Source organism: Pongo abelii, chromosome 5 (genome assembly GCF_028885655.2).
Source record: "Pongo abelii isolate AG06213 chromosome 5, NHGRI_mPonAbe1-v2.0_pri, whole genome shotgun sequence".
NCBI lineage: Eukaryota > Metazoa > Chordata > Mammalia > Primates > Hominidae > Pongo > Pongo abelii.
The window spans coordinates 43,249,084-43,274,103 of record NC_071990.2 but is presented as its reverse complement, the minus strand read 5'-3'; the positions used below and the strand labels follow the sequence as shown (position 1 = coordinate 43,274,103).

The 25,020-nt window shown below is 51.9% G+C and overlaps 4 protein-coding genes across 12 annotated transcripts in view; 1 reads left to right on the top strand and 3 right to left on the bottom strand.

The window, feature by feature from the left end:
- Window positions 1-1,014: 1,014 nt before the first annotated feature.
- Window positions 1,015-8,640, bottom strand: RRP36 (ribosomal RNA processing 36). Of its 2 annotated transcripts, XM_009241890.4 has the most exons (8): window positions 8,459-8,549; window positions 5,630-5,705; window positions 5,095-5,242; window positions 4,898-4,964; window positions 4,382-4,486; window positions 3,269-3,343; window positions 3,054-3,171; window positions 1,015-1,531 (listed from the first exon to the last, which is right to left on the bottom strand). In XM_009241890.4, exons 3-8 carry the CDS (start codon window positions 5,229-5,231, stop codon window positions 1,395-1,397), a joined length of 639 nt encoding a protein of 212 aa, XP_009240165.1. In that variant the 5' UTR covers window positions 5,232-5,242; window positions 5,630-5,705; window positions 8,459-8,549; the 3' UTR covers window positions 1,015-1,394. The 2 variants fall into 2 exon arrangements, with proteins under 2 accessions (XP_009240165.1, XP_024103867.1); XM_024248099.3 differs by lacking the exon at window positions 5,630-5,705 and having other exon boundaries at window positions 8,459-8,640.
- A 308-nt stretch (window positions 8,641-8,948) lies between these two features.
- KLHDC3 (kelch domain containing 3) lies at window positions 8,949-16,052 on the bottom strand. Of its 3 annotated transcripts, XM_002816908.4 has the most exons (11): window positions 15,869-16,052; window positions 12,884-13,096; window positions 12,535-12,711; window positions 12,262-12,377; window positions 12,014-12,085; window positions 11,675-11,888; window positions 11,512-11,598; window positions 11,260-11,368; window positions 11,066-11,139; window positions 10,864-10,942; window positions 8,949-9,571 (listed from the first exon to the last, which is right to left on the bottom strand). In XM_002816908.4, the coding sequence occupies exons 2-11, from the start codon at window positions 13,035-13,037 to the stop codon at window positions 9,505-9,507; spliced, it is 1,149 nt and encodes a 382-aa protein (XP_002816954.2). In that variant the 5' UTR covers window positions 13,038-13,096; window positions 15,869-16,052; the 3' UTR covers window positions 8,949-9,504. The 3 variants fall into 3 exon arrangements, with proteins under 3 accessions (XP_002816954.2, XP_063581308.1, XP_063581307.1); XM_063725238.1 differs by lacking the exon at window positions 12,535-12,711 and having other exon boundaries at window positions 15,869-16,032; XM_063725237.1 differs by lacking the exon at window positions 12,535-12,711 and having other exon boundaries at window positions 8,949-10,942; window positions 15,869-16,027.
- MEA1 (male-enhanced antigen 1) lies at window positions 13,316-17,994 on the top strand. 5 transcript variants are annotated; one of them, XM_054557520.2, is made up of 4 exons: window positions 13,316-13,436; window positions 16,830-17,107; window positions 17,194-17,296; window positions 17,600-17,994. In XM_054557520.2, the coding sequence occupies exons 2-4, from the start codon at window positions 16,841-16,843 to the stop codon at window positions 17,749-17,751; spliced, it is 522 nt and encodes a 173-aa protein (XP_054413495.1). In that variant the 5' UTR covers window positions 13,316-13,436; window positions 16,830-16,840; the 3' UTR covers window positions 17,752-17,994. The 5 variants fall into 5 exon arrangements, with proteins under 5 accessions (XP_054413495.1, XP_054413496.1, XP_009240163.1 ...); XM_054557521.2 differs by lacking the exon at window positions 13,316-13,436 and adding an exon at window positions 13,784-13,807; XM_009241888.3 differs by lacking the exon at window positions 13,316-13,436 and adding an exon at window positions 16,171-16,321.
- The window catches only part of PPP2R5D (protein phosphatase 2 regulatory subunit B'delta), a 27,526-nt gene continuing 20,384 nt past the window's right edge, over window positions 17,879-25,020 (bottom strand). Inside the window, exons 3-17 of one of the 2 annotated variants that reach the window (XM_063725236.1) lie at window positions 24,678-24,728; window positions 23,551-23,767; window positions 23,120-23,319; window positions 22,925-23,035; window positions 22,725-22,817; window positions 22,169-22,299; window positions 21,974-22,033; window positions 21,759-21,867; window positions 21,488-21,541; window positions 21,004-21,174; window positions 20,779-20,906; window positions 19,654-19,755; window positions 19,487-19,559; window positions 19,226-19,342; window positions 17,879-19,074 (exon numbers count right to left, since the gene is read on the bottom strand). In XM_063725236.1, coding sequence (XP_063581306.1) covers window positions 18,937-19,074; window positions 19,226-19,342; window positions 19,487-19,559; window positions 19,654-19,755; window positions 20,779-20,906; window positions 21,004-21,174; window positions 21,488-21,541; window positions 21,759-21,867; window positions 21,974-22,033; window positions 22,169-22,299; window positions 22,725-22,817; window positions 22,925-23,035; window positions 23,120-23,319; window positions 23,551-23,767; window positions 24,678-24,728 — 1,755 coding nt within the window. In that variant the 3' untranslated portion in view covers window positions 17,879-18,936. The remainder of the gene's footprint in view (window positions 19,075-19,225; window positions 19,343-19,486; window positions 19,560-19,653; window positions 19,756-20,778; window positions 20,907-21,003; window positions 21,175-21,487; window positions 21,542-21,758; window positions 21,868-21,973; window positions 22,034-22,168; window positions 22,300-22,724; window positions 22,818-22,924; window positions 23,036-23,119; window positions 23,320-23,550; window positions 23,768-24,677; window positions 24,729-25,020) is intronic. The other variant, XM_009241889.4, reaches the window with a different exon arrangement.

Sequence of the window (25,020 nt, the reverse complement as noted above, 5' to 3'; positions counted from 1 at the left end):
ATTACAGGCGTGAGCCACCGTGCCCGACCACTTTTTTTTGGTGGGGGGTGGTGGTTTTACTCTTTTTGCCCAGGCTGGAGTGCAGTGGTGCGATCTTGGCTCACTGCAACCTCTACCTCCCAGGTTCAAGTGATTATCCTGCCTCAGCCTCCTGAGTAGCTGGGATTACAGGCGCCCACCACCACACCCAGCTAATTTTGTATTTTTGGTAGAGATGGGGTTTCACCATGTTGGCCAGGCTGGTCTTGAACTCCTGACCTCAGGTGATCCACCTGCCTCAGCCTCCCAAAGTGCTGGGATTACAGGTGTGAGCCACCACACCCAGCCTAATTGAGACCATTTTAAACTAAGTTATCAGCCTGAGGATTTTCCAGACCACATGGGTTATAAACTCTTGTCCCAAACAGTACTGAAGGCCAGCTGTGCTTGTGTATTCCCATGGAAGCTTTATATCCCTACCTCTTAATATCCCTTGCATCCAAAACCAAAGCCAAGTAGTGGAGTTGTGGGATTGGTTCACCCACTAAATGATCTTGTCATCCTTGGTGGGCCCAGATTTAAGTGGGAGGGGTTTCTGATCTGACTTCCCAGTTGTAGATGCCTTAGGCTTTATTGCCTATCCCAATATGTGGCCCACTAAAAAAGTAGTTCTAGGCTACCCACAAATCCCACATAAAAGCAGAGGCCTTAAGGCCGGGAATAGTGGCTCACGTCTGTAATCCCAGCACTTTGGGAGTCTGAGGCAGGCAGATCACTTGAGGCCAAGAGTTTAAGATCAAACTAGCCAACATGGCAAAACTCTGTCTCTACTAAAAACACAAAAGAAATTAGCTGGGCTTGGTGGCGGATGTCTGTAATCCCAGCTACTCGGGAGGCTGAGGTACAAGAATCACTTGAACCTGGAAGGTGGAGGTTGCAGTGAGCCGAGATTGCACCACTGTACTCTAGCCTGGGTCACAGAGCAAGACTCTGTTTCAGGGGGGAAACACAAAAAGAAGGCCACAAAAAACAGAATAAAAAGATAAGTAGAGAGAATGTTTATGAAGTGGCTCCTACATAATGTCCCAGCCCTGGGAGTCATGAACAGACTCCATGGTCTTCATTGGCCCCTCTTCTTCGGTATCAGAATCCCTGGTTTAAGGCAAGGATGAGAGAAGAACATGAGGACGCAATGAACCAGATTCAAGCTGAGGCTGTGTGGCACGGCAGAAGGCTGAACTACTCTTCTTGTGTAGCCCTAGGGATAGTCCAAGAGCCCTCTAGTCTTCTCTGAGGCAATGAGATTCAAGGGCAGCTGTGATCCTTGCCCTTGAATGGAAACCAGCCGTGGCCAAATCTGTCCTCACAGATCCATGTCTCCCTGGGGCAGTGGCAGAGCAGAGGATAGTTCCTTATTACTCTTTGCTCAAAGGGAGATGTCTCCTGTCCTTGCCTGCATTTCGTCGCCTCTTTCGACTCAAGAAGTTCTCCAATTTCTTGCTGCGTTTCAGCTCCTTGAACTTCTCAGCTAGTGCCAACTGGCGCTGCTCAGCTAAATGACAGGGAGAATGAAAGTTGGTGAACGAAGAAGGAAGCCCCTATTCTTTCCCAAACCAGGTCAGTAACTCCAAGCCATTATGCTGGATACATGAGTTCTTTAAAGCTCACTGGTGCCCCTTTATCTTTTTTCTGAGACGGAGTCCTGCTCTGTCACCCAGGCTGGAGTGCAGTGACGTGATCTCAGCTCACTGCAACCTCCGTCTTCTGGATTCAAGTGATTCTCCTGCCTCAGCCTCCGGAGTAGCTGGGATTACAGGCGCATGCCACCACATCCAGCTAATTTTTTTGTATTTTTAGTAGAGACAGGGTTACACCATGTTGGCCAGGCTGGTCTTGAACTCCTGACCTCAGGTGATCCGCCCTCCTCAGGCTCCCAAAGTACTGGGATTACAGGCGTGAGCCACTGCGCCTGGCCAACGGGTGACTTTTTTTTTTTTTTTTTGAGACAGAGTCTCGCTCTGTCACCCAGGCTGGAGTGCTGTGGCACAATTTCAGCTCACTGCAACCTCCACCTCCCAGGTTCAAGCGATTCTCCTGCCTCAGCCTCCTGCGTAGCTGGGATTACAGATGCACGGAACCACACCCAACTAATTTTTGTATTTTAAGTAGAGATGGGGTTTCACCATGTTTGCCAGGCTGGTCTTGAACTCCTGACCTCGTGATCTGCCCTCCTTGGCCTCCCAAAGTGCTGGGATTACAGGCGTGAGGCACTGCGCCTGGCCCAACTGGTGACTTTTTTTGTTTTGTTTTTTTTTCCTGTGAGACGGAGTCTCACCCTGTTGCCCAGGCTGGAGTACAATGGTGCAATCTAGGCTTTCCGCAACCTCCACCTCCCAGGCTCAAGTGATCCTCCTGCCTCAGCCTCCTGAGTAGCTGGATTACAGGTGCACACCACCACGCCCCACTAATTTTTTTATATCTTTAGTACAGACGGGGTTTCACCATGTTGGCCCCCAGGCTGGTCTCGAACTCCTAACCTTGTGACCCCCCACATTGGCCTCCCATAGTGCTGGGATTATAGGCGTGAGCCACCGTGCCCAGACTAACTGATGACTTTTTATATGATCTCAGTCCTACTCAATTCAACCAACTATGAACACCTATGTGCCTGGCCCAGCGTGTGTGCGTGTGTGTGTGTGTGTTGTTGTGTGTGTAGTGTAGACCAAGAGATAAAACTGACTCTGTGTTTGTGTGTGTGTGTGTGTGTGTGTGTGTGTGTGTGTGTGTGTGTGTGTAGACCAAGAGATAAAACTCACTGTGTGTGTGGGGGGGGGGGTTGGGAAGTGGGGAGTGTAGACCAAGAGATAAGGGTGACAATTCCTGCCATGATCTAATAAGGGATACAAGACTGGTTACAAACAACAACTTCCTACTATTTCTACTTTCCTCCAAGTTACCATGGGATGCAGCCTTCATGCCTTCCTTAAAGGGGATCAGGGACACCCCAACACAAGACTCTACCACCATGGCCCCTGCACCCCTGTCCCTGTTAGCAACAGTTGTGCCCAACTCACATTTCTTCAGGAAGTATGGCCGATGGCCCTGCTGGGCCTGAGCCCGACGTTCTTGCTTCAGGGCCAGGTGCAGCTCCTGCTGTTGCTTTCGTTCCTGCTGTGCCATTTCTTGCTGCTCCTGAGGAGCAAAGATGAGATGGGTGAATAGGAGGGACTGTGAATATCTCCCCACCTTTAATTGCTTTCATTACCCACCACAATTATTATCCACTCACCATTCGCTGAAGCAGTTGCTGCAGTTTCTCATGCTCCTCTCCTGAACGGTGCTTCTTCAACTGTTTTTTCACAAGCTCCACATTGGAAAATGAATATCATGGTTAGCATTCTGCAAATGTTAGCTGAAATTTTATGTAAAGCATTATCCTAAGAATTTCTCACACACACACACACATTTTTTTTTTGAGACGGAGTCTTGCTCTGTCACCAGGCTGGAGTGCAGTGGTATGATCTCAGCTCACTGCAACCTCCGCCTCCTGGGTTCAAGCAATTCCCATGCCTCAGCCTCCCAAGTAGCTGGGACTACAGGTACATGCCACCATGCCTGGCTAATTTTTTTTTTTATTTTAGTAGAGACTAAATCTCACCATGTTGGCCAGGATGATCTTGATCTCCTCCTTTTGTATTTTAGTAGAGGCTAATTTCACCATGTTGGCCAGGATGGTCTCAATCTCCTGACCTCGTGATCCGCCTGCCTCGACCTCCCAAAGTGGTGGGATAACAGGCGTGAGCCACCGCACCCAGCCAGAAGTTCATATATATTAACTTGATAACACCAAGACAGTAACTGTTTGTTTGTTTGTTTGGAGACAGTCTTGCCCTGCCACCCAGGTTGGAGTCAGTGACGTGATCTTGCCTCACTACAACCTTTGCCTCCAGGGCACCAGCAATTCCCATGCCTCAACCTCTTGAGTAGCTGGGACTATAGGTGTGCAACACCACACTTGGCTAATTTTTCTATTTTTAGTAGAGATGGGGTTTCACCATGTTGGCCAGGCTGATCTTGAACTGCTGGCCTCAAATGATCGCTCACCTCAGTCTCCCCAAGTGCTGAGATTACTTACAGGCGTGAGCCACCACACCCAGCCTCCAAGACAGTAATTATTATTATTTTTTTTATGATTAGAAAACTAAAGCATAGAGAGATTAAGTAACATGCCAATAGTCACACAGCTAGTAAACTGATGAGCCAGGATTTGAATATGAACTGAATTGGAGAGAGTTAAATCTGCCCACCACTATACTTGCCGCTCCCCCTGCCCAACTCTCTAACCTGTGCCCTCATTTTCCACCCCACAAAATTCCCCAGAAACCAGTCTCAAGCTGCATACCTCTTTCTCTTTCGCTCGGATGTCATTCAAGAATTGGTATGTTTTGTCAAACACCTCAGGATTATATTCCCCTGACAGATCATCAAAGCGAGGGTCCCGGGCTACCTGTGGAGAGAAGAGAGAGAATATAAAACACAACTGTTCAATCCCCTTTCACTGAGAAAAAGTGCTTCCTGTCTCTTCCTCACCTTTTTTTTTTTTTTTTTTTTTTTTTTTGCTTTTTGAGACACAGTCTCGCTCGTCGCCCAGGCTGCAGTGTAGTGGTGCAATCTCGGCTCACTGCAAGCTCTGCCTCCTGGGTTCACACCATTCTCCTGCCTCAGCCTCCTGAGTAGCTAGGACTACAGGCACCCGCCACCACGCCCGGCTAATTTTTTTTGTATTTTTAGTAGAGACGGGGTTTCACTGTGTTAGCTAGGATGGTCTCAATCTCCTGACCTTATGATTTGCCCACCTTGGCCTTCCAAAGTGCTGGGATTACAGGCGTGAGCCACAGTGCCTGGCCATTTTCCTTACCTTTTTACTGATGGGAACAACCTGACGTAAAAACGGTACTTGGATCTTGGCTGACATTTCCAGAGGCCTATGGAGAAATTAAAGGCCAAGTCAAGAGGACTCCAGTGTTGGTCAAAGGCTTCCCACCTGTCACCCAAGACAACATACCTATTCAAGGTCCCAGTTATCTTCCAACTTCTAGGGCAAGCCTTGCTTACCTGTGCTTATCTGCAACACATGCATTTTGGATAGGTGGTCTAGAACCTTGTTTTTTAGGGCTGGTTCCAGCTACCAATTGTTTGTACGTCTTAGTCCCCACTTGGCTCTGCAATTCCAACAGCTCTTCAAATGACATGTTAGATGTGCCTGTGGAAGTGGGGAGGGACATACAACTCAGCTCAGCATGTCCCACTGCAGAAAAGACATCTTCCCATCCCCATTCCTTAGCTAGCTAATCCTTTCTAATACCCCATCAGACCAATCATTATTACAAGTCCTAGACAGTAGAGGCTGTGACAGTGTTAAACTGACACCTAACTCTCCAACTATTTCAGCAACCTGGGGCCTCATCTTGCTACGGAAGGTGTATATGTAAGGTCAAAGGTGGACCAAACTATAGTCCCTTCTTTTTCTCTTTTACTCATTCTTTTACTCTCTCTTTTACTCATTCACAGGTTTCCCCACAAGGGCCTCTGCCTCCCTTGCTCAGTTACCATTGCCAGTGTCCTGGTCCATATGCTCAGCATCTCTCACCTCAATCAGTGCTCTAGCCTCCTAGTCTCCCAACCGCCAGTCTCACTCCTCTCAAAGCTATGCGCCTCAATTCAGCCTGAGAGAGGCATCAAAAATAAAATCAGATCTTATCACTCCCACACATAAACTTCAGATCATGTTACTCCTACAGGCAAAAGTCCCCAATGGCTTCCATCTTGCTCACAGTAAAAGCCATGTACCTTAATAATGGCCTGCAAGCCCCCAAGTGACCTGGCCCCTGTCATATCTCTAATCTACTCATCTCCTTCTCACCCCTCTCAATGTGTCTCCTAGCAGCATATTCCCACCTCAGTTCCTCTGCACATGTTGCCTCTGCTTGGTACACTTCCCCCAGAAGCTGTACATAGGTACAGCTCCTCCCTCAGTTCCTTCAAGCCTTTATTCAAATCACCTTCCCAAAGAGGTCTTCTCTAAGTTATTTAAAATTGCAACCCCTTGTCCGGGTGTGGTGGCTCACGCCTGTAATCCCAGCACTTTGGGAGGCCAAGGCGGATCAATCACCTGAGGTCAGGAGTTCAAGACCAGCCTGGTCAACATGGTGAAACCCCGTCTCTACAAAAATACAAAAATTAGCTGGGCATGATGGCAGGTGCCGGTAATCCCAGCTACTCGGGAGGCTGAGGCGGGAGAAGAGCTTGAACCTGGGAGGCGGAGGATGCAGTGAGCCGAGATCACGTCACTGCACTCCAGCCTGGGCAACAGAGCAAGACTCCATCTCAGAAAGAAAAAAAAAAAAAATGCAACCTCTCCTAAGCTTTATTTTTTCTCCATATCCTCTATCACCTTAAAAAAAATTGAGCTATAATTCATATTGCACAAAATCCAGTTCTCTAAAGTCTACAATTCAGTGTTTTATTGCCTTTTAATGTAATAATTTACTTGTCTGCCTTAAATTTTACTTATTTATTTTGAGCTGGACTCGCTCTGTCACCAGGCTGGAGTGCAGTGGCGCGATCTCGGCTCACTGCAACCTCCACCTCCCAGATTCAAGCGATTCTCCTGCCTCAACCTCCCGAGTAGCTGGGACTAAGACGCGCGCCACCAAGCCCAGCTGATTATTGTATTTTTAATAAAGACGGGTTTCACCATGTTGGCCCAGATGGTCTTGATCTCCTGACCATGTGATCCGCCCGCCTTGGCCTCCCAAAGTGCTGAGATTACAGGCATGAGCCACACCTGGCCTTAAATTTTATTTATTTTGAAAAAAGGTCTTGCTCTGTTGCCCAGCCTGGAGTGCAGTGGCCTAATCACTGCTCACTGCAGACTCGACCTCCTGGGCTCAAACTGTCCTCATGCCTCAGCCTCCTCAGTGGCTGGGAATACAGACGTGGGCCACCACCCTGGCTAAATTTTTTTTATTTTTAGTAGAAAAGCGGGTCCCATTATGTTTCTCAGGCTGGTCTTGAACTCCTGGGCTCAAGCGATCCTCCTGCTTCAGTCTCCCCTGGTGCTGGGATTACAGGTGTGATCCACTACACCCGGCCAGGACAGGAGTGTTTGACTACTTTATTCACAACTGTATCTCCAGCAGCATTTGCTGCACATACTGTGCAGCATTTGCTGGGCACAGTCATCCTGTAATCTTTGGGAGGCTGAGGCGGGTGGATCACTTGAACCCAGGAACTGGAGACCAGCCCTGGCACCTGGTAACATGATGAGACCTGGCTAGGCGAGGTGGCTCACGCCTATAATCCCAGCACTTTGGGAGGCCGAGGCGGGCAGATCACGAGGTCAGGAGATAGAGACCATCCTGGTTAACACGGTAAAACCCCATCTCTACTAAAAATACAAAAAATTAGCCGGGCGTGGTGGCAGGCGCCTGTAGTCCCAGCTACTCAGGAGGCTGAGGCAGAATGGCGTGAACACGCGAGGCGGAGCTTGCAGCGAGCTGAGATCGTGCCACTGCACTCCAGCGTGGGCAACAGAGCGAGATTACGTCTCAAAAAAAAAAAAAAAAAGAAAATGGTGAGAACTTATCTCTACATAACATAAATAAATAAATAAATAAACCCATCTGTCCAGGCGTGGTGACGCGCCTGTAGTCCCAGCTACTCGGGAGGCTGAGGTAGGAGGATCTCTTGGGCCCGGGAGTTCGAGGCCGCAGTGAGCCGTCATGATGCACCTACACTCCAGCCTGGGCGACAGGGCGAGACTTTGTCTCAAAAAAAATAAAAAATATAAAAAATTAAAAAAACAGGCCGGGCGCAGTGACTCAAGCCTGTAATCCCAGCACTTTGGGAGGCCGAGGCGGACGGATCACGAGGTCAGGAGATCGAGACCATCCTGGCTAACAAGGTGAGACCCCGTCTCTACTAAAAATACAAAAAATTAGCCGGGCGTGGTAGCGGGCGCCTGTAGTCCTAGCTGCTCTGGAGGCTGAGACAGGAGAATGGCGTGAACTCGGGAGGCAGAGCTTGCCGACATCGCGCCACTGCACTCCAGCCTTGGCGACAGAGCGAGACTCCATCTCAAAAAAAATAAAAATAAAAAAACAAAGTCGACGGAATCTGCTGAACTCTGACCTACTAAGCCTTCAGCAGCCATGCATGCCTTTTCCTGCCTCCATGCTATTGCACATACGTTCCCCATTGCCGAAAACCCTCATCCTGCCGTGAAGAAACTTCTCAGGATGTCCTAATCCCGGAAGCATCTCCTCACCCCAACTTTCCATTGCACTTGGGGGCGCCCCTAGTGTAGCCTCCGCCTCTTAGAGAACTTGGCTGTCTTACCGGCACCGTCTCTGCAGGCTCAGGGCCCCGCCTGGGAATCTCCTTCCCCTTCCCAGCCCGCCTTGCCCCATGCCCTCACCCCTCAATAGGTCGCGGGTCGCGGCCGCGGGCTCCAGGCCCCCGCCGTCCTCCTCGCGGTCCCGGGCCCCGCGGGGACGTCGGGCCCCGGCCCCGGCCCCGGCCGCAGCGCGCCAGTTAGCTCCCGGCATCAGCTGGCAGTAGCGCTCGGAAGACGAATGGCGCCGCTTCCGCTCACGGCAGCCCTTGCCCCGCCTCTTCCGGCGTTCCCCGTCTCAACGTGGTGACGAATGGGCAGAAAACTGCGCGGTCGGAGGCTAGGGAGCCGGGCCCAAAGGATAGCCCGCTCTGGAAAGATTGTCGCAACCTTCTGCCCGAGTCGCAGGGCGCTGGGTTCCACGCCCGAGAAGCTTGGGCCAGGCCTTGGTGGCATTTGGTTTCCTAATACCCTTGGCTGAGAAGCCAGAACCTCAGGGTGCTTGTCCTCAGCACCCTGCTCCCACTGCAAACTCCAGCCTTCTCCACCGTATTCCACAAAAACACACGACACGTTTGGAGGTTTTAATTTTTATAAAATCTGAGCTGGCTGAGCTTCCGGGTACAGCGACAGCTCAAGGAAGGGTGGGATTATCTGCTGGTCCCCGCCTCCCCAAGACGGGGAGAAGGAGGTCTCATGCCAACAGCTGCAACTCCTTTCAGCTCCCAGTCAAGGCTCAAGGCTCAAGCAGAGGGGAGGGGATAGGCAAAGGGGGAGGGGGAAGCTCCTGAGGCTCAGACACTGCTTGCTTCTCCCTTCTCCCCATTCCCTTCCCTTCCCAGCAGAACCTGGCTGGCCCTGGGCAGAGCTGAGGCCCAGGAGCAGCTGAAAGGAGGTGGATGGGGACAGAGCACCAAGGGGAAGGGGCCCTCGGCCCAAGGGGGGAGGAACCTGGCCCCCACCCCGCTACAACTCCCCTCTGAATTCACAGCACAGAGAACATCTCTCGCCCAACAACTCCACATGGAGGTATACCAAGTCCAGGGGTCAAAGGAGCAGGTGGGTGACAGATGGGCAGGGGCAGTGAAGATGACAGCAGGCTCAGGAGGGGAGGTGGCAGAAACTTCCTCCTACCCATGGGAGGAGACGATGGGGCGACTGATATTGCTGTTGGTGGTCATGGCATTCAGCTCCCACCTGGAAGGCCAACAATAACAGACAGAAGAGGGGGCCCTCAGCCCAAGCTCAGGGATGTTTGAACCAAGCTATAAACACACCAGTCTCTCCAACTTCCTAAAGGTCAACCACCCACAGCCACCTCTTACTTAAGAGACCTACTAGGTTTAACAGTCAGAACCCACCCACCACCAAATCCAACACCACCCACTCCTCTACCTCCAAGCTCATATGGATTTCCGGTTTATGTTTATATATGTATGTATATTGCAGCGTCCAGGCACCTGAGATCTGTGTATACATGTCAGTCAACATCCCAACCTGCCTTTCCTGCTTTGCTTAGAGCCAACCAGGCAGCCCCTCCACCTTACCCTCACCAGGAATGCCTCACCCTCACCAGGAATACCCATTTTTGCTCTTAACTCCCATCCTTTTAAGGCTCTGATTCAGCACTCCTATCCTTCCTGAGGCCTTCCCCACCCATCCAACCATATTAATTTTTTTGAGTCTTATTCTGTCACCTAGGCCGGAGTACAGTGGTGCAGTAGCATAATCTTGACTCACTGAAACCCCCGCCTCCCGGGTTCAAGCAATTCTCTTGCCTCAAACTCCCAAGTAGCTGGGACTACTGGTGGCTGCCACCATGCCCAGCTAATTTTTGTATTTTTAGTAGAGACAGGGCTTCACCATGTGGCCAGGATGGTCTCGAACTCCGGACCTCAACTGATTCGCCCACCTCAACCTCCCAAAGTGATGCGATTACAGCTATGAGCCACCACGCCCAGCCAGCAAGAGTTAAACTGAACTGATACAAAGAGACAAAGTATCTCAGAATGACCCAGACAGGAAAAATTATATACAAAGTAACATCTGGTGGTTAATTTGAACCTGAAAAATTATACATAAAGTAACATCTGGTGGTTAATTGGAACCTAAGAATGAAACTCAAAGGGAAGCAGCCAGATCTTCTGGAACCAATGTGATCCAGAGGCTCCTAAACTTGTCTTTACTTTGCAGCTAGGTTCTAAGATTTAATCAGTTCTCAGCATGTTCACAAAAATAACTGTATAAGCTTAGGTCTCAGAAAGTGATGCTGCCGAGCTGGATTTTTTTTTTCATATAATTTATTCTGCTGACAGTTTTATATGATGGCTGTCAATTCACCTCCTTCCATCTCATTTCCCACAAGTACACTATATCTCCAGCAGAACAAAAATGTCTGTCTCCTCCATACTGAAACCAAGCTAATCAGGTCACACCTGTGCTGCTCACTCACCCTCCCCCAATCCCTCCCTTCCAACCACTCGCTGTACCTGATATCATGAGGCAAACAGGACTGGTCTAGGTTATACTGAATCACGGCCAGTTTGCACAGAGTCTTCAGACTAGGGCCTTAAAAGGGAGAAGTTGTGGAAAGGAGATGGTCAAAGGTGAGGAAAGGATCCAGTCCTGGATATCACCACCCAAAGACAGGGACCTTGATGGCAGGAGCAATTCAGGAATACCTATACTTACTAAAGTCCAAAATGTGTAAGTCAGAATGATCTATAAGGTCAAATTCATCTCCCAGGCCTTCCTCAGGAGATGGACTGTCGGGATCAAAAGAGAGATGAAAGTAGGACAAAAACTACCCACGAGACCCCCTTTTCAAATACCTCCCACTCTCCCATTAGTCACTTCCCTGAGCCCCTTCCCTCTCTCCTTCTAACCTGGTACCCCCAAAGAGGACAATCTTGTCACCAACAATACAGCAGCACTGGCGCCGGCGGGGACATGGCCCCTTCCCCTTCGGTTCAATCTTTTTCCAGGTAAAGGACACTGAAGAGAAATTTATATGGAAGTTCAATACCTGCCTAGTCCAGGTATCTTCCCCACCCCCATCCCTCACCGCCTCAGGATTCTTTTCTTTTCCTCCCACCTCAATTGCTCCCTGTTCCTGCCCTAAACGCAGTGCTCTTTACCAGGATTAAACTTCCAGAGGTCATGGAAGTGCCGGTTCAGCCTTGCATTATAGCCACCAAAGATGTACAGCTCCCCATTGTAGCCAACTGGAAAGAGAGAGGAAGCGTCAAGAGTATGAAGAGGGCAGGAAGGGAACTCCACAGGGAAGTAACAAACACTCACAGGCCGAGTGGCTCCGGCGCCCCTCAGGCAGCACTGGAGTCGGGGGACAGTCCAGCCAAGCCTCAGTTCTGGTGTCAAAGACTCGAATGCGGTTGCAGTAAATCTCATTGTTGGAATGGAATGGCCCAAAGCGGTCGGCACGGCCCCCAAAGACATACATGTGACTTCCCAGCATTGTGGCTGAGTGGAAGTCCCTCCAGCGTGCAGGATTGCCCTGGACAGAGGCAGAGAGATGGTGGAGGGGTCAGCACAAAGACTGGAAGAGGATCTGCTCTGACGAGCTTCCTATCATTTCTTCAATGGAGGGTGGGGATTTGGGAGAAAAAAGAAAGAGCAGACCTTTGTACAGATAAGAGTCCATGTCATGGTGCTGGTATCTAGCTTGTGAATGTCATTGGAAAAGCAGTCCGCCTGAGTAGGAAGAGAAAAGGAGGAAGAAAAGAGGGAGCCAATGGTCACTCTCTGACCCTCCATCCCTCCCCTCAAAACGTACAAACAAGCCAAAGCCTCCCATTTCACCATCCTAAATTGCCCTTCCCCTCTTTCTCAGTCCCACCCTAAACCTCTTAGTTTATTCCCAGACCTACCTGCTGCTCGTAGCCCCCGAAAATGTACATGATCTTGCCTAGGACACAGGCTGAATGTCCATCCCGGGCCCCAGGAACTGTCCCTGACACTCGGGGTGTGAACCACTTGTGAGTATCTGAAGGAGATGAGAAAATGGCTCAACTAAGCACCCTCTATTACAGTCCTTCCTGAGCTCTGGGGTACTCTACTCCCCAAGACCCCCAACCCAAACCTTTCTCAGGCAACTGAGGCAACATCTGGAAGGACACAGCCTCTCTGAGATCCATACTCACTGACGTCAAAGGCATAGAGCACATTGCAGGCCCCTTCGGTGTCATTCCGCCCGCCCCAAAGGAGGACCGTGTCGTCGATGAGGACGGTTGAGTGTCCATAGCGCATGTAGGGTACCACAGGAGCTTGCCCACGGATGGCAGACTTCACCGGGGGCAGCTTTGTCCAACGCAAGGACACTGTGGGCACAGCTCTGCTCAGCCCTGGGAACCTCCCTCCAGGCTGTCCACTTTTCCCAAACCAGATGTTTGTCCCCAGTCCCCTTGGTCCCAGAGACCACAGCCAAACCTCATCAGCAGCCCGTTCCCACCCTGATGTGGGGACCCAGGGACAGCCCCAACATTGGCTTACCTGCATTGAAAATGTGCACATCTATCTGACGCAGTGTCTCATAGTCTTCACCAGAGCAGTAACCCCCGAAGGAGTATACCCGATGCCCGACAGCCACTGCAGCATGGTTCACCCTGCGGGGCCCGCCCTCCAGGTGCACTGTCCACCGTAACATCCCCTGGGCCACTGGTTACAGCAACATGCCCCCCCGGCACGGCCTGCTGCCTCTGCTATCTGCACACAAATTGGGGCCACGGGATCCTCAGGCGAGGCTTCTGCCCAGCTCACTGTGACTCTACCCAGAACCAGCCTTTGCCTCCAAGTGTCACCCTGGGGGCCCTCCCACACTACCCCTCCACAGGGACACTAGTCACAGCTCAGGTGGCTGGCCCTGCCCCAAGGGAGCTGCCGAGGTCAGGGAGCTAGCCTGGGCCCAGTGTTCTCCAACAGTGAAGGGTGGGGCCACCCCCACCTGATTGCCAGCTCAGAATCTGCATATCATGGTCACAACCTACTCGTGGAGGCTCCACTCTGTCCCTGGCTTGGCACAAACTTGAAGCCCCCTTCCCAAACGGTATATTCTCTTGTCTCTGCTCTGCTTACTGCCACCTCTCTAAGAATCTGTGTTAAGGTGGGGAAAGGGATCTCAAAATACTCACAGCTATTAATAGCCCAGCCAGCCTCAGACAGTCCATTGAAAGCTGGCATGAGTGCCTCAAAGCAGAAAAGCTTTCAGGCTTTTAGAGTGGAACAATCCCCCTACCCAAGATAGGGCGGGACTGATCCAGGACAGGGACCTCCATGTTACCGCAGTTGGTTAGCCCCTCACAGGAAGCTCCCGTCAAGCTGAGTTGTTGTCATTGGGGTCACCCAGGGCCCCCCACAGGCACAAGGAGTTCCTTTGACAGCTGTGCCTGGTATGCTGCCAGGACTTAAGCCAGAAAGGTATGTGTATGCTTAGGCTTGGGGGATGGGGGTAGAGGGAGAGGTTTTCTCCTCCTGCCACTTCCCCATCCCTGCTACTGTGGTAGAGAACAAGCCATTTCCAGTAGAAAAGAGAGAACAAGCTCTTCCATGACTTGGGTTCCTGAAAAGCGGATAGAGGTGGGAGTGTGCAATGCAAAGGGGAAGGGGCTGGGCACGGTGGTTCACGCCTGTAATCCCAGCACCTTGAGAGGCCGAGGCGGGTGGATCACGAGGTCAAGAGATGGAGACCATCCTGGCCAACATGGTGAAACCCGTCTCTACTAAAAATACAAAAATTAGCTGGGCATGGTGGCGCGCGCCTGTAGTCCCAGCTACTCAGGAGGCTGAGGCAGGAGAATTGTTTGAACTCGCATGGCGGAGGTTGGAGTGAGCTGAGATCGCACCACTGCACTCCAGCCTGGCGACAGAGCGAGACTCTGCCTCAAAAAAAAAAAAAAAAAGAAAGGGGAAGGGAGGCAAAAAATGCCCTTGGGCAGGACAAGAGAAAGATCCAGCATGAGAGGTCACGGTCTTTTTTATTTTTATTTTTTTTTGAGATGAAGTCTCGCTCTTGCCCCTAGGCTGGAGTGCAATGGCGCAATCTTGGCTCACTGCAAACTCCGCCTCCCGAGTTCCAAGCGATTCTCCTGCCTCAGCCTCCCAAGTAGCTGGGATTACAGGCACCTGCCACCATGCCCAGCTAATTTTTGTATTTTTAGTAGAGATGGGGTTTCACCATGTTGGCCAGGCTGGTCTCAAACTCCTGACCTCAGGTGATCCACCCTCCTCGGTCTCCCGAAGTGCTGGGATTACAGGCGTGAGACACCACGCCCAGCTGGTCATGGTCTCTTAAACACAACCTGTCAACCTAGTGGCACGTACACCTGGGTACATCTGAGGGTTTTTTAGGCAAATCCTTGCAACTGACAATGCTTTTGCTGGCAGGCATCTCCTGAGTTTGGGTGGATCATCATCTGCCCCCTGTTTAAGAAGCCCTGGCAGAGGAAAGGGTCAGGCAAAACCTCAGGCACAAAAACAGCTCAAATAAGGGAGGCCCCTTGCAGGAAAGAGACATGGCTTTCGGCTGGCTTGCTAGTCCCACCCACCCAACCTCCCCCAACTCCACATCCTAAGCTTTAAATAGCCATGGGGCCCATCCTGAAATAGCCCCAGTAGGAAGCTACTCTCACTTCATTACTCCCGCTCTCCAAAATATCTTGGGTCTGGGCTTGTGGAGACTGTTAGCAGGTCGATGGGCTTAAGAATGGAAGTCTCTATTCTTCCCTTCAGATATGTCAAGGTAAAGTAAAATATGCATAGGAGAGGAGATAAACAATTCCAGCCAAAGGTGGAGAAAAAAAATTTTAGTTTCTCTGCCATATAAACAACTCAAATTCAAGGAGAACAAGCCCCCAGGCTCTCAGGGGCTCCTCTTATCCCTGGGTCTCCCCAGTCCTCCATCACCACCAAGCATTTTCAAACTTCTTCTATTCCCTTAATGTATCTACCCGCCTGGTCTCTTGCATTTTTTATTCCCCATTTCTCGCCCTTCTTGATCTCGTGAGAGCTTTGCAGTTTTCTCATTTTTCCTTCTCCTACCATTATTCCAAGCTCCACCCAACAGCCCTCCATTTTCCCACCTCCACTAAGGAAAGAAAAATTAGCATGCACTGACCACGGATACCCCTCCCTGCATATGATTCTATCCCTGTCTTCTTCCAGACATTCCGGCCTCCCCTAGCCCACCACGCCAGACACCCCTCCCCTTCCATTATGCTCAGCTTCCCTATTTTTATGGCCCAGTCTTCCTTCCCATTTCCTTCATTGCTTCCTCCAGACACCAGGTCTCTCCTACCCATCTCCTCGCCATCCTCCCCTATCCCTGCTTTCCCCATTAACACTCTCCTTTCCCATCATCCCCCTAGCTCCCTCCCCACCCCCACCTCATCACTCTCAGGCCCCTCCCCCGCCACTCCAGCTCTAGACAGCACGTCCTCAGCCCCCTAATTCTTCCTTGCCCTTCCAACCATCCCAGGCTACCTGCCAGGCCGAGCCGGGGCGGGGCCGCGGGTCCTCGCGCTGCCTGCAGCCTAGAACCCGTTGCGCGCCAACCGACGCCTTAGTCCCCAACGAGATAAACACAGCCAAGCTCGGTTCTTCCGGCGGGCAGCTGTGCGCGCACGTGCAGTCGTAGCTAAGTGCCCGAGGCATTCCGGGACTTGTAGTCCGCACGTTTCCTGAGGGACAAGGAGGCTGAGGAGTGGGCAGGGGCGTAGGAGGGATTCTGCGCATGTGCAAAAATGTGTCAAAACCGAGGAGGCCACTGGGTAATGCAGTCCTTTGTTTTCTGGGCTGGGAATGATGCGGAGGCGGGGCAAGGGGCGGAGTCCTCGTCCTCGCCAGCGTCAATCATGGACATGGGGCGGGGCTGGAGGACTAGGCACCTCTGCACGTCCTGCCCCGCCGGAAGTGGAGGCCGCGGGCTCTGAGCGGGTGAGGCGCGCGGAAACACCGGCGCCGGGATTCGGATGGGGGCGGGTGGGGGACGCCGCCGCTGGGGCCATTTGAGGGGAGCCCATGGGGCCTGAAGGGCATCTGTCAGGCGGTACAGAGGGGGTCGTCTAGGAGAGGGGAGAAAGGGGCGGGTACGCCTCCCTGTTTAGGGGAGTTTGATGACCCAGAGTTCCCAAGTCGCGGGGGAGGCGTGGCGGGGGGAGCCGGGGTTCTGGAAGGGGTGTTTTTTAGGAGGTGGCAGGGCCTCCGGTTGGGCTTTTAATTAGGAAGTGGCGGAGCAAGGCAGTGGAGCCTGGTTCAAGTTAAGAGCCCCGACTTAAGAGGGGGAGGAACGAGAGGCTGGAAGCGGGGCGGAGGGGTGGAGGATGCAGGAGCCTCGGGGAGCAGCTGGTTTTTTGCACGCAGGAGACTACAAAGAGATGATGAGAGGATGAAGATGGGCCTGGTTTCATCCAATCCCTGTCCTACCGCCTCCCTGTTCTTGCAGCCCCTGCCCGGATGGCAACAGTAGTTCTAGGAGGAGACACCATGGGCCCTGAGCGTATCTTCCCCAATCAGACTGAGGAACTGGGACCACATCAGGGCCCTTCAGAAGGCACTGGGGATTGGAGCAGTGAGGAGCCTGAGGAAGAGCAGGAGGAAACGGGGTCGGGCCCAGCTGGGTACTCCTACCAGCCCCTGAACCAAGATCCTGAACAAGAGGAGGTGGAACTGGCACCAGTGGGGGATGGAGATGTAGTTGCTGACATCCAGGATCGAATCCAGGTAGGGTGGAGGAGGGATGGTTCCTGAACAGGTGAAGCTGGGCTCCCTGAAAGCCTAGACCCAAGCGGTCTTCTCTGGCTTTGCAGGCCCTGGGGCTTCATTTGCCAGACCCACCATTAGAGAGTGAAGATGAAGATGAGGAGGGAGCTACAGCGTTGAACAACCACAGCTCTATTCCCATGGACCCAGGTAAAAGATCATTCTTTCATTCTGGAATAATTACTAAGGAAATGAACTGGCATGAGTCAGTAGAAGGAAGTTTCAGAGGAAGACCCTATCCTAAAAAGATAGTTTGTAAACTAAGATTTTGTAGACTTCAGAGTCCAAGTGAAAGCTCTTCTGCTAGCTTTGGGGATGGGCAGGCTTGCCTTAAAGTAACAAGGTGGATTTGGTGACCCTAGCAGCCCAAGGGCTCTGGGTTGATTCAGGGATTGGGGAGGGGAGCTGGTCCCATTATTTCTATGCCTGACTGGCCTCTGGCTCTGATTTCAGAACATGTAGAGCTGGTGAAAAGGACAATGGCTGGAGTAAGCCTGCCTGCCCCAGGGGTTCCTGCCTGGGCTCGGGAGATATCGGATGCCCAGTGGGAAGATGTGGTACAGAAAGCCCTCCAAGCCCGACAGGCATCCCCTGCCTGGAAGTGACCACAGTGAGAGCTGCCTTATCTTCCTACATTCCAGGCCAGAACCAGCACAGGACTGAACACATCCCTGGTTGTAATGTCCATTTCCATCTTCCCCATCTCCCTTTCCACATCAAGGCACATCAGACTTCTCAGAGACCCACTTTATTCAGTTCTGTACATATGGGGACATCGGTCCAAGCCCAACCCACCTTAGCATGTATCACTCTGTGGAGAATAAAGCACCCTATGTACACAGCCAAAAGCCGCACTGCCTGCGCCCCTGGAACCTGGGTCCAGCCCTCCTCAGCCCCTGGCCCCTCCAAGGTACCTACAAGGGACAAGAGAAGGCCTGCCCAGCATAGCACAAACAAGGAAATAAATAGGTGTTGGCAGGAGCCATGCTTGGGGCACCGCTCCCTGCTTCCTTCTTTCTAGTTTTGGGAACCAACAGCACAGAAAAGCAGTCAGCCCCAGGGTGGTCCCTTCCATGTCTGTGACCCCAGGGCTGCTGCTCATCAAAGACAGGGCACGGGGTAGGGTGTTTGTTCATCCCTCCCTGGCCCCACTTGGTCCATCTGGGCCCTATATTCATCAGTTATTGTCCACAGCCTATACTTTTCTCCTTTTGACCTCCCTTGGTCAGGCATGGGGTAAGAAGAAATAATACAACCCTATCTGCCAGCACACAGCTGGGGCTGGGGGGCCTATTTGTGCTGCAGGGGGGTTGGCTTCCCTTCAGCTACTCCAGGGGCCAATGGGGCTTGACATAACTTTGGTGAGAATAATCTCCTGCTGTTCCCTACATGCCTCTGCAGGGGAGAGAGAGGAAGGGAGATACTTGGCGTTCAAATGAGAATGAAGGGAAGACTAGAGGAGCGTATGTATTCCTGTGTGTACTTCTCAGAGCAGCCTCAGGTAGCTGTGGGTGAGGAGCAAGTAGGGGACAGGCATCCCCAGGTTGTCTGAGCACTAAGCATCTTAGTGCTCAGCCTGTACTAGCCACAGGGAGGCATGAACACCTTTTGGGAAGAAGAGGGACCATTCTGTGGGTGTCCCTGCTTCAAGTGCCCACATCCCCCCTCCCTTGAGTAGCTAGAGAGGCGCTGCCTTCCCCCAAGTCAGCCAATAGGGAGCAGAGTGTGGAGGGCCAGGGCAGTGTCCCAGGGCTGTGTGGGCTGTGGCCCTGTGGTAGGAATGTGAGGGGTCAGAGAGCCTCCTGGCTGGCAGTTAGGAACTCTTCCGCCCGCTTGTGCGCCTCCAGTGCCTTGATGGTGTACACGTCCTGGGGCAGCTCCGACTTCCTCCGCAGCAGCACTTTCTCCTTCTTGATGTCTTTTAGCATCTGTGTGTGAATAGGGACAAGGTGAGGAATGGTGACCAATTCCCAGTGAATTCTATTGTTCCGTCCCCTTATTCTTTGGCTCTGCTGTTTCCGTCTCCTCTCCCTTCCAGGGCTATTATTTCTGCTCCATCCCCCTACATTGCCGTCCTACCTGAACAGCCTCAGTCTCCACAGTCCTCTTCAGAAGCTGGATGTCCTCAGCTGTAGGGGTCTCTGTCTCCATCGAGTACACAGGGGGCAGTGGTGGAGGGGCTCGGAACATGGGATACTGAGTGAGGAGACATGGACAAGCGGTGAGAGCCACTTCAGAGGCTTGGGGGCCTGTGTGCCCCATATTCCTCCCCCAACAAACTCTCCCCCAGCTCAAGATGGGCTGGCCCCTCAGTTCACAACAGTGGCAGGAAAACCTCACCTGGGGATTAAGCCGGGCCAGCTCTTCGATTTTTTGCCACATCTCTTCCCTTTCCTTCATTCGGAACCGGCCCCTGAGGAGCAAAAGTAGGATTGGAGTTGGGCTTGAGAGAAACACAGTGAGCTGGTGGTAGAAGATGAAAGTCTCCTGGGGAGAGAGATACTCACTTCTGCTTCTCTGCCTTGTATTGTTGTGTGCAGTCATCAAACAGCTTCTGATTCATTTCCATAAACAGCTTCAGGGCATTGTAGATCAGCCCATGGATTGTCCTGCCACCAAGAAGAAAGATGAGGTGTAGGAGGCCAGAGCCTGCCCTTAGCGTGAGGAACCCAATTTGTTCTCTCGCAGGGGTATCTCTGCTAAGAGCTTTGTCATTTACTACTTCCAGTTCACAAACCTCTGTGCAGTATCAGAAGAGAGCTCTGGCCAAATCACCTGGTTTGAGACTGGCATTTCATGGTTTTCACAAATATCGGTCCACCTATCCATCCTTCCCTCACCCCATGCTCCAAGGCCTGCCTACCTCCCATCCTTTCCCACTCTCTAACCCACACTAATGGCCTCCCAGCAGCATGATGGGCATGTAGATGCAGCATGACAGACTGCATCTACACCACAGTGTGCTTGCTTTTAGCAGAAAAGTCTTTTCAAAACCCTGAGTTTTTTTTTTTTAAGACGGAGTCTCACTCTGTTTCCCAGGCTGGAGTGCACTGGCACAATCTCGGCTCACTGCAACTTCCACCTCCCAGGTTCAAGTGATTCTCCTGCCTCAGCCTCCCAAGTAGCTGGGACTACAGGTATCCGCCACTACACCCAGCTAATTTTTGTATTTTTAGTAGAGATGGGGGTTTCACAATGTTGGGCAGACTGGTCTCAAACTCCTGACCTTGTGATCCACCCACCTCGCCAGCCTCCCAAAGTGCTAGGATTACAGGCGTGAGCCACTGTGCCCGGCCTAAAACCCTGGGATTCTTTACACATACTCTCAAAGAAGGTCACATCAGCTTCTCACTGCATAGAATTACATCTCCAAAGCTGTGATAGGACCTGTAGAATAGCTGAACCCAAGGAGTGGTGTAACAGGCCGCTGCCCTGCTGTTTGGTATCACAGAGATCTTGCACACAAGCATCTTTTCGCTCCAGTCAGCCCCTCAAGGTCCTATCAACATGCAGGGGACATCAGCCCCACTTGCTGGGTAACTAGGTGAGACCCCTGGCTCTTTAGTTCTTCCATACCCTCAAAAGTTTCCCAAACTGGATCCCCACCACCCAGCCCCACCCCCGCGCTTTACTTGTTCCAGTGGCTCTTGGAGTTCCTGTAGAGTGCAGGGAACATGATGGGGAGGACTCGGGCAGCATTGTCACTTATCAGGCTCATGATGTACTCATTGTTCCAGTAATAGAGAGCACGCTCTGCCACCTGGTGGGGAGAGGCAGACTCGGTGGGTGCTGCTCGTTTCACTCAAGACCTTCTCAGTTTCTGGCAGGGGCTGGGATATGCTGGGTTGGAGTCTCACCTGGAAATGGGGGCTAGAGACGCACTTGGCCAACTGGCGGAAGAGGGGTTCCATCACTTTGCTGAACTCGGAAGGTTCAATGACGTCCAGAATCTCCTCCAGCTCATTCAAGAACATCACCTCCTTGGGGCTGTGGGTCTTGGGCCAAAACTTGAGAAGTCCCACAATTACCTGGGAGACAAGGAGGGCATGGGGATGAAAATTCTTTGCACCTGCCTAGGTCGCCAGGAAGTTTTCCTACCCGCTCTCTCCCCCACCCTGGTGGGCACAGTTTGGGTGATCTCAGCCAACTACCCGTTTCTTTGCCTTGGATCTGTTTCCTAGGTGTATATAGGTTTCGCTTCCCCTTCAGAGAAGAAACCATATTACCGGTCAGGTCAAAGCCCTCCTGAGCTCCCCCTTATAGCACCCCCAGTAGGTACAGACTGGCAAGTGATGCTGACGACAGTAAGAGGTGGGCCTTGGGGCCTGGAAGGGGAATTACCGGCTCAGTCAGACTGCTCTCCTTCTCCAGGAATTGTACCACACAGTATGCCAGCTGCAAAAGTGTGAGGTAGAAGGGAGGTGAGGTGTACGTCCTAGAAGTTCTCAGAGAAGTCAGTGATAGAAACAAGATCCCAGAAAGGAAGGGGAGATGGAGGGAAGGAATTATCCCACCTGCTCCCTATGCTTCCCCTATCCCAGCTGGAACACTTTCCTGCCGGCTCTTTTCTCTGCTGCCTGAGTTGGACATTATCAGGAGGAAGGCAGCTCACCTGAGGGTGGTAGACACTCAGGGACTTGACCTTGTGAAGGGGAAGCAGGACACGGATGAGGAACATCTTGTGCTCTTCTTTAAGGGGCAGGGCAAAGCCATTGATGATGCTAGGAATTAAGGGACATTTGTTAGGACCAGAGGGTCAGATCCAAGTTGAGTGCACCAATCCTGCCAACCTTTTTCAGGCATCTGTGCCCCCACCCGGCGTCTTACCTGCCCAGGATCTCCAGGAGCTCAGCAATCCCGTTGTGATGCTCCGTCTCATAGATGAACCTGAGGGAAGAAAAATGGCTCTCTTGACAACCCCTGATGTCCCTCCAGCATTCTGTACAGTCCCCCCACCTCCCTGCTCCCATCCCACCTCAGTAGCAGAATGCTTTGCTCCTAAGCCTGGGCTCCTGGCCTCACCTGTAGAAGATGTGGTTGATCTGCCTACGGATATAAGCCCGGAGCCCCAAAAACTTGCCATAGATGCGATGCAAAATGGTCTTGAGGAAGTCTCGCTCTCGAGGATCCTCACTGTCAAATAGGTCTAGGAGCTGGGGGCACAAGGGAGGGAAAGCAGCCAGTGAGGCAGCAGCCAGGGAAGGCAGTGGCCAGGGTGACATAGGTCCTGCCAGGGGAAATGCAGAGGTCCCCTGGAGTGGGGGCCAGCAAGTCTTAGAAAGCAGAGTGATTCTATTGTATTGCTGATTCTACTGTATTTGTACTGAGACTTCCAAAGTGATGCCTCAGTATTGACCAGAGAGAGGTACTCTGTTGCTTTTTTGTTTCCTACCATTATGTTGTTAGTTTCTTAAGGCCAGAGTAGGGTTTTGTTTTGTTTTTTACCCTTTATAGCCTCCTCGTACCAGACATGGATGAAACCCAATATATTCAGCTTAAGGGGAAAGAGCCACTGGGACACAGATGAAGGGGGCATGGAATGGAAAGAGAGGGCAAGGACAGGAACTCGGGGACTCACAGCAAGTACAAACTTCTGGTCGATGTACTTCTTGGCTATGTTTGGCTGGAAATCAGGAGACTCAAGGAAACGTAAGAAGAACTCATACACGAGCTATAGGGGAAAAGGCACGCCACTGAGGGGATGTTCCCAAGGACTTGCAGGCCTCCAAGTGCCCCACTCCCTGCAGCCACGGCCAATCTGCCCCCTTGCCCTGGTACCTGGAGATGTGGCCAAGCAGCTTCCAGGGTGGGCTCATCTTCCTCTGGGTCAAACTCAGCCCCTGTGGGATTCGACGAAGGTGGCAGCGTCCGGAAGAGGTTCACTGAAAACTGAGGAGTAGGGCCAGTTAAGAGCTCCACCTGGGCTTCTCCAGAGCCCCTCACCAGTCCCCCCTGTCCTTTCCCTGTGCCCACCATGGTGACAGCCTCAGGGTAAATGGCCTCAGTGACAACATCACGGCTATGGGTGATGTACTCCACCATCTCGTTGAGTCCTGCCCGCTTCACCTCCTTGAATTTGAGGTCACTGAGTGGGTCTGACACGAAGTCAAAGAGGACACAGCACTGGCGTAGCTTCTGGATAAACAGCTCCTCCCGCTCCTGGGTTGGCGAATCTGTGGGGGCCCCAGCAGTCAGGTTCTCCTCTGTAGTCCTTCACTGTGATGCCCTGCTTGCCTTCAAGGGCTTTCCCTTACCCCACCCTGCCACCATCCTGCTCCCTGGCACCCCCTTCCCGCATTCTCTGGAACTCCTTTCCCCCCAAAATACCCCAAAACTTCCATTCCACCAACTCCCGATGTCCCCTAGACCTGGTAAAACAGCCCCTGTGACCAATTGCCAAGTACCTTTCAGGGCAGGAAGCTTCTGCAGCTCCCGATTCTTGCTGAGGTTGAAGCGGGAGGAGCTTTGCCGTCGCTCCTTCTTGACAATCTGGGGCCCCCCTGAGTACTTGATTTTGCTGAGCTGCGTGGGGGGTGGCGTGCTATTGCTGGGACGCTTGTTGGACGACGGTGGCTGAGACTGGGCTTGGGGCTGGGGCTGGGGCTGGGGCTGCGGCTGGGCCTGGTCAAACAAGTCACCTGTTGAAATCCACTTCCCAAGATATGCCTCCCCCCCGGGCCTGGCCGTCCCCAAGTCTGTTTATGCCTGCACAGGCCTGGGCAGTGAGCAGCTGTCTCCTGCCCTGAAGGAGCTAAGGCCAGGATTACAGAGATCACTGTGCTGTAGCCCTGGCAGGGAGCAGTCAAGAAGTCACATCTCCCAAAGAGATGCCCACTGCTTGTGCATCAAGAGCCTTCAAAACGTTCATTCCAGTTCATGAACAGGTAAAGCTAATTGATGGATTGATGGTGACAGAAGTCAAAAAAGTGATTATGTTGCCAGGGGAAATGGGGTGGGTATTGCTAAGAAGACACATGATGAATAAGAAGACACGTGAGGAATAAGAAGAGACATGAGGAGCCTTCTGAGTGATGTAAACATCCTGCATCTTGACTGGACCTGCAAGGTGGTGCATGGCAGATAATACCTAAAATTTATTCAGCAGTACACTTAAGATCCTTTACTGAATGTGTGACAGTCTTCAATCAAAAGGTAAAAGAGGCCGGGCGCGGTGGCTCACACTTGTAATCCCAGCACTTTGGGAGGCCAAGAAGGGCAGATCACCTAAGGTCAAGAGTTCAAGACCAGCCTGGCCAACATGGTGAAACCCCATCTCTACTAAAAATACAAAAATTAGCCAGGCATGGTAGCAGGCACCTGTAATCCCAGCTGCTTGGGAGGCTGAGCCAGGAGAATCGCTTGAACCTGGGAGGCGGAGGTTGCATTGAGCCGAGATCACGCCATTGCACTCCAGCCTGGGGGACAAGAGCGAGACTGTCTCAAAAAAAAAAAAAAAGGTAAAAGAAAGGCCAGGCACAGTGGCTCACGCCTGTAATCCCAACACTTTGGGAAGGCAAAGCAGGAGGATTACCTGAAGCCAGAAGTTTGAAACCAGCCTGAGCAACGTAGCAAGACCCCATCTCTACAAAAAAAAAATTTTAATTAGCCAGGTGTGGTGGCACATGCCTGCAGTTCCAGCTACTCAGGAAGCTTACTGGAGTTCCAGCTACTCAAGGTTGGAGGATCCCTTGCGCCCAGGAGTTCAAGTCTGCCACGAGCTATGATCGCACCAACTGCACTCCAGCCTGAACAACAAAACAACACCATCTCTAAAAATAAAAATTTTCAAATTTAAAAAGGTAAAAGAAAGAAATTCATTCCCATGTCTGAGTACTTTACTAGAAATTTAGCTTAATAAAAATCCTAAATTAAAA